Source organism: Nipponia nippon, unplaced genomic scaffold, assembly GCF_047370975.1.
Source record: "Nipponia nippon isolate SJK-2023a ecotype South Korea unplaced genomic scaffold, ASM4737097v1 scaffold_3, whole genome shotgun sequence".
In the NCBI taxonomy this organism is placed as follows: Eukaryota; Metazoa; Chordata; class Aves; order Pelecaniformes; family Threskiornithidae; genus Nipponia; species Nipponia nippon.
Window position 1 is genome coordinate 33,359,016 of NW_028262347.1, and position 7,340 is coordinate 33,366,355.

A 7,340-nucleotide genomic window follows, 5' to 3' on the forward strand; every position below is an offset into this window, starting at 1 on the left:
AGGTCTACAGACAAGACTGTGAAACCTTTGGCATGGTAGTGAAGATGCTAATTGATAAAGATCCATCATTAGAGAAGTCCATTCAGTTTGCCCTGAGGCAGAATTTGCATGAAATAGGTGAGCGATGCATTGAAGAACTCAAACATTTCATTGCTCAGTACGATGCTGCCAATCAAGGTCTATCAGAACCCTTCAAAGAGGGCTCATACTAAGGACAAAAACGTGCTTTTAGATCCTCTGCATTGTGTATGCCATAATACATAAATCTGCTTTTTGCGGGGAAAGAGGAGATCTTGTTGGAGATTTGAACCCAAGGCCTGCACTCCTTCACAGTAGCTCAGGTGGCTATATCTTGTTCACTGTGGTCTCCTCAATTGTATTCTTCCTACCTGTACTTGTTGACATATATTCCTTTGAAAGGATGTTCTTTTAAAAAATGCTGTAAAGTGACAAACTATTTTTGAAACCTTTACACAGTTACGTAGGAAAAAATGTTCAGTCCGATGGATGTACACTTATGTTTTGATGTTTATAAGTGTAACTTCAAACACTGTATTTTTTATTAAAATAACAAGAAGCAGCTCTTCATTCCTCAACTTATGCAGAAATATGTCTTGTTTTCATATATACTATAGGAAGGGAAGACTTGCAAAATTGTTCGTAACTATGATTTAAATTATTTATTATAGTTTAATTTTAAACTTCGGATTCATTCTGTAAAATTACACTAGGGGTTATCTCTAGTCTCTGACTGCCAGAGCAACTCTAACTACTTGATATAAAAAGTGCTGTATTTTTGCTCTAATTGCAGGTTCTGCAAATGCCTTTTAAACTTTGGTGGTTTTCATATCGTGAGTCATTACTAGTGAGCAGTATTATGTAGGATGAACTCAATTTTTTGTCAATATTTGCAACTAAATGTTTTCTTTGTTGTGTTTTTGACTACACCTTACAGACTGTAACTGCAGGCAGCCACTGAGCAGGGAAAGGTCCCTTCTCCTACTCTTTCCCCTTCCCCCCTTACACCTTCTCACCACTTTTCATGCATTAGTTTTGACAGTTAGGAGGCTGTGTAATCTTTACTTCCAACATCAAGAAGGCACAGGGATTTAGGGTGGCTAGGTGAGGCAAGGCAAGCAAGCAGGACCGTCTCTTTAGTAACTCCAAGTTGCTTTGGATTTGATGTAATGTGAAGGTGAACCCTAAGGCCCCAAACCCATCATCATTTCAAACCTAGGTGATTCTGTGTAATGTCTGGAGCCACTTTTGACCTGATAGAGCGACTTGTAGTTGGGGAACAGTGGTTGAGGAGAGTCACAAGGCTGCCAGTGCTACGTGATTACTTTTCAGAGATGAAAAATATTTAGGACTCATTGGCGGTATCCTGACTGTTGGATTGTGTCCAGCTTTACATTTAATAAGGTACTGTTTTTTATCAACATTTTAGGAAAGGAATAATTTGAGTCATAGTCACAAAGAGGTAAGTATAAGCATGATTATTTTGTAGACATTTGCATTTAAAAACATGTGAAACTCTGTAAAAGGACTAATGACTAAAACTCACCGTTTCCAAATTGTACATTATTTTTAAATGAAAAAGTCACTGAATTCAGCCCCCTTCTCAAGATAGCTTCTCGGATTTCATCAGGATGGTTTGCAGAAAAGTAAATGAAATAGCAATGATTTTGCATCTACAAGGTACTGTATCTATCACAGCATCTTACACATGCAAATCTTGATATGGTATATTAAATACATATTATATCAGATTCCTGAGATGCCTGATTAGTTTTAATGTCAGTAGGGTGTGGTTTTGCAGTTGGCTGTTGTTGGTTTCTAAGAGTTCACATTGCTCAAAGGAGATGACCTGCAACTTACCTTGTTGGCACCTGGGATTGTGTGGGCTGCGCAGTGAGTGGGAATCAGCTCATGGATCCTACAGGATGCTAATTTGGGGAGGGAGAGAGGGGAAGAGAGGCAACCTGTTGTGGCAGAGTAGCTAGACCTGACCTGCCCCTTCTGGCAACAACCTGGCTTACCGAGATCGGTCATGAAACCACAGGCAAAGTCTTCTCTGAGGCAGAAGCGTAACTACAGTGCTTCACTACTTGCCTACAGGACTGAGAGCCTTCAGGGTGTTACAGCAGAGTTTCTGCTTTGGGTTAGAAATGCTAACGAAAAAAATACTGAAATCACGTTTAATATATTTTTTGATTAAAAATGTCCATTATTACTGTGCAGTTTGTTAGGAGTCTCCTTTGTTAGAAGTCTGATTAAGTTTACTATGATAAAAGTATCTGATTTTTCAAGTCTTTTTCTGTAAAGTAAGACCTAAGCTTGCAATCCTAGAATCCTAGAATCATAGAATATCTTGAGTTGGAAGGCACCCATAAGGATCATGGAGTCCAACTCTGCTCCTCGCAGGACTACCTAAAACTAAACCATATAACTAAAAGCATCGCCCAGATGCTCCTTGAACTCTGACAGGCTTGGTGCCCTGACCACTTCCCTGGAGAGCCTGTTCCAGTGACAGACCACCCTCTCAGTGAAGAACGTTTTCCTAATGTCCAGTCTGAACTTCTCCTGATGCAGCTTCATTCCATTTCCTCGTGTCCTATCGCTGGTCTCCAGAGAGAGGAGATCAGCACTTCCCCCTCCACTGCCCCCCTTGAGGAAGTTGCAGACTGTGATGAGGTCACCCCTCAGCCTTCTCTTCTCCAAGCTGAACAAGACAAGTGACCTCAGCCACTCCTCGTAAGTCTTGCCCTCGAGACTTTTCACCGTCTTGGTCGCCCTCCTCTGGACACGCTCTAATAGTTTGATGTCCTTCTTATATTGAGGTGCCCAAAACTGCATACAATACTCAAGGTGGGGCTGCACCAGTGCAGTGCAGAGTGGGACAGTCGCCACCCTTGACCAGCTAGCTATGCCATGCTTGATGCCCCCCAGGACATGGTTGGCCCTTTTGGCTGCCAGGGCACAGTGTTGACTCACGTTCAACTTGCCATCAACCCAAACCCCCAGATCTCTTTCTGCAGGGCTGCTCTCCAGCCTCTCATCCCTCAGTTTGTACATATAACCAGGATTACCCCGTCCCAGGTGGAGAATCCAGCACTTGCTCTTGTTAAATTTCATACGGTTGGTGATTGCCCACTCTCTAGTCTATCCAGATCTCTCTGCAAGGCCTCTCTACCCTCAAGGGAGTCACAGCTCCTCCTCGTTTAGTACCATTGGCAAACTTAATTAATGCACATTCAGCTCCTGTGTCCATGTAATTTATAAAAACATTAAAGACCACCGGCCCTAAAATTGAGCCCTGGGGAACCCCACTGGTGACTGGCCACCAGCCTGATGTAATCCCTTGTACTAGAACTCTTTGAGCCCAACCTGTCAGCCAATATTCTTGGGTTTTTTACATTAGCTAATAGGTCAGCAAGATCTTTCAGAAGTTTGTTAGGTTGTCCTTAGCTTAATTGGACTCTTTTTTTTTTTTTTTTTAAATGGCTTAAATTTTACTCATGAGCTAAGGAGCCTCTTGAATTTTTTTAAGTGCTATTTCTGTGAAAGGTTTACTTCACATTCATGAGTGATAGGTAACTGGTTTCCCATTTAATACTTGTCATTATGTTGAATGTTCACATTAACCTTTTGTGATGTATGCTTTCTGTTGATGTAAGTAAACTATTACGCCAATCACTTAAGTGAGAAACATGGCTTTTAGTCTTGTTTCCTGTAGAAACAAACATACACTTTGGATTCATTTCGTATCAATGTAAAAAGTTGTCCTTGGTCTCATGGACAGCCTTGATGGGGCTCCTGGAAAGGGGTAGGAAGAGCATTGGTGGGAGGAACCAGATGCTGTGCTGGAGGAATTGATTTTCTTTGTCCTCTTAAGAGCCCCTGAAAAAAAACTTACTCCTAGCACTCATTAAGGTGCAGATGCCCTTAAAAGAATAAAAAGGGAAGAGGAAAAGGAAGGAAAGGAGCGTGGAAATTGAGTGCTACCTGCTGAGGCTGGAGCAGTTCTGAACGGATCTGTAACTTCACTGGGTGAGTTGGCAGCTTTGAGTGACAATGTACGCGGTTAGGGTGAAAATCAGCAATAAACCCACTATGGATATGAAAGGAGCCATTGCCATGTATCAGAGAAGGACCGGTTCCTTGCGACCCTGTTTTCTGTGCAAGGTTTCCTCTTTTGATGAGGATAAGGATAATGTATTTCCCTCATATTTCTCACTATCATGAAGGTTGTACTGGGTTTGGCTGGGATAGTTAGTTAATTTTCTTCACAGTAGCGAGTATGGGGCTGTGTTTTGTATTTGTGCTGAAAACAGTGTTGATCATACAGGGATGGTTTCGTTATTGCTGAGCAGGGCTTACACAGAGTCAAGGCCTTTTCTGCTTCTCACCCCACCCCACCAGCGAGTGGGCTGGGGGTGCATAAGAAGCGGGGAGGGGACACAGCTGGGACAGCTGGCCCCAACTGACCCAAGGGCTATTCCATACCGTATGCTGTCATGCTCAGCAATAAAATTGGGATGGGGGAAAAGTTTGCCAGGGCTGCTGTTGCTCAGGGACTGGCTGGGTATCGGTTGGCTGGTGGTGAGCAACTGGGTGTTTTTGTATCACTTTTTCATTTGGGGTTTTGGGTTTTTTTTTTGTGTTTTTGTTGTTGGTTTGATTTGGTTTGGGTTTTTTGGTTGTTTTTTTAGCTTATTAAACTGTCTTTACCACAACCCACGAGTTTTTTTTACTTCTACCCTTCTGCTTCTCTCCTCCATCCCACCTGGGGGTAATGTATGAGCAGCTGTGCAGTGCTTAGGTGCCTAAGCTCCATTTGGAATACAGGTACTACTTCTCATAACACAAACCAGGATTTACAGCTTTGGTGACTGTATTTATCTGAGTCTTGGGCTGGTAGCAGACACTATATCCCATACCACTCTCTTTATATTTAAGGTGGAAGAGTCTATTAGAAACATTTCTCATAGGAAGTGATCAAAAATAATGAAGTAGAAATCTTTTAGGTCACGCTGAAAAAACTAAACGAAGTTGTATAGCCATCTTTAAACTTAGTGTAGAATTTTTAAACTGGATAAAAATGTTAGCCCCGCTTTCATTAAGCGTGGTTACAAGTACCTGTTAGTCTTCCTGACGTGAATGTCTCTTAGCAGTCCCTTCCTCAGCAAAGCAAAGCTTTCTGAATGTTTTCTAATGCTCTTAATTATGTCTGGTCCTGCAGCCCAGTGAAGGTGAGGGAGATGTAGTGCCTCAGAGCAGAGGTATCTAAACTGGCTCTGAACAAGCTGCTTAACCACTGGAAGGCACCAACCCTGGAGCACTGCTCCCCTGGGCACGGTGCTGCGCAACCGTTCCTCCCGTGGCTGAGCCTGGTCTGGAAGGAAAACAGGTCCGGCTCCTGCCTGGAGAACTGCTGCTGCGTAGAGGGAGAGCAGCACTGCGCACGGGAGGTTTATTACCCCCTTGCACAGCCAAACGTGCCTCTCCATTTTTTCTGAGTAAAACTGAGGACAAGGAAAGGCCGCTATCCACTGCCAAAGCTGCCAGCTGAAAAATAGCAATATAAACAGCGGTGGTGGGAGGGGGGAATTGTCATGGTTTACATCACACATTTTGAAGTACCCAGAGCCCTTGCAGGAGCAGAGAGTTCACAGTGCCCCAGCAATGACACCGTTGGCCCCAAGGTCACCCTTGGGTTTTGTGTAAGGGCATGGGGAAGAGAGACATCTTTCAGCTCATTCATTTTGAGGTTTAGAGGGAGGTAATGTGAAAGTTAACTCTGGAGGTAGTTTGTAAATGACACACTTTGAATAGCTGGGTTGGTTTTTTTCCAAGAAGTAAGTATTAAGAAGCAACTAACAATCTATGGAGAACTTTTATCATCTAATACTCTGTAAGACATAGCACTTTGGGAGCGTGCATATGCTGTATCTCAGAAGATGGTGTAAGATCAGAAGTACTGCTGGAGACATCGCTCCGTGAGACAGTTACTTGCTCCAAAAAGGGCACAGCATTTCGTTTCTGAGGATCCTGCTTCCCTCTATTTGGAAATGCAGGTAAGAATGCAAGGTCCCAATCATTGGCCATCCTGGGGAAAGTATTAACAAGTCAGCGTCTCTCCTCAAGTCCTGTAAGCCCTGGCAGTCTGGTTGTTGTAACAGACTTCAGCACAACAGCTGTTAGGAAAGCAAATGCTGCCCGAGCCACCACAGCAGCCCGCCAGCTGGAAGCATCCCACGAGCCGCCCATTGGCCCATGCGATGTAGCACAGTATTACTTTGATCAGCTTTACGTGTACACAAGACTTGTTTGTACTAGAGAGATGACTTATATGGTGAATACCACCGCTGGGAGTAAAGGATCTGTTGTTTATTTTACCCTGGAAAATACAAGCAAGTAACTGCTAGTTTGATTTAGCCTTAGCAATAGCTTCATTTTCTTCGGTGTAAGCCAATACTCATGTGTCCATTCCCTCCCTTACTTCTAGCTGCTTTTATTTCCAAACTTCTGTATCCTCAAGAAGGGCAAGCTTAGTTCAATTCGCCAGGCTTTTTTGGTAAGAAGCATCTGTTATTTCATTAACTACCTTTCTTCAGGTAGTCAGAAAGCCAACGGCTTTAGCATTTACCATCTTAATTGGTGGTGGATGTCACTGTTAATTCAGCTAACAACTTTCTGCCCTTTATTTAAAATGAATAGTGGAATAAGGAGCAGCTGAGGGAGCTGGGGTTGTTTAGTCTGGAGAAGAGGAGGCTGAGGGGAGACCTTATTGCTCTCTACAACTACCTGAAAGGAGGTTGCAGCGAGGTGGGGGTCGGTCTCTTCTCCCAAGTAACAAGCAATAGGACAAGAAAAAATGGCCTCAAGCTGTGCCAGGGAAAGTTTAGGTTGGATATTGGGAAAAACTTTTTCACCAAAAGGGTAGTCAGGCACTGGCACAGGCTGCCCAGGGAAGTGGTTGAGTCTCCATCCCTGGAGGTATTTAAAAGATGTGTAGATGTGGAGCCTAGGGACATGGTTTAGTGGTGGACTTGGCAGTGCTAGGTTAATGGTTGGACTCTATGATCTTAAGGGTCTTTTCCAACCTTAATGATTCTATGATTCTAAGTTTATTATAACTTAAAATAGCTCCTGCTTCACATATGAGTTTGAGGCAACTTTTGAGATTACCTGCTACTTTATCGATTTTTGCCAGCTTGCCTTCTAGAACCACCCAGCATCTCTCTTCCCTTATGGAGGCGAGCTTCAGAAACTACTTTTGGGAAAGGAGGAGAACAATAATTAAAAAAAAAAAAAAATCCACATCCACAGGAGTTGCA

General features: G+C 43.2%; 1 protein-coding gene across 4 annotated transcripts in view; it reads left to right on the forward strand.

Annotated features, from left to right (window-relative positions):
• Positions 1-1,579, forward strand: part of PPHLN1 (periphilin 1) — a 71,803-nt gene extending 70,224 nt beyond the window's left edge. For 3 of the 4 annotated variants that reach the window (XM_087767540.1, XM_087767541.1, XM_087767542.1), the window contains one exon: positions 3-1,579. In XM_087767540.1, the coding sequence (XP_087623666.1) occupies positions 3-212 (210 nt within the window). In that variant the 3' untranslated portion in view covers positions 213-1,579. The remainder of the gene's footprint in view (positions 1-2) is intronic. The other variant, XM_087767543.1, reaches the window with a different exon arrangement.
• Positions 1,580-7,340: the final 5,761 nt, after the last annotated feature.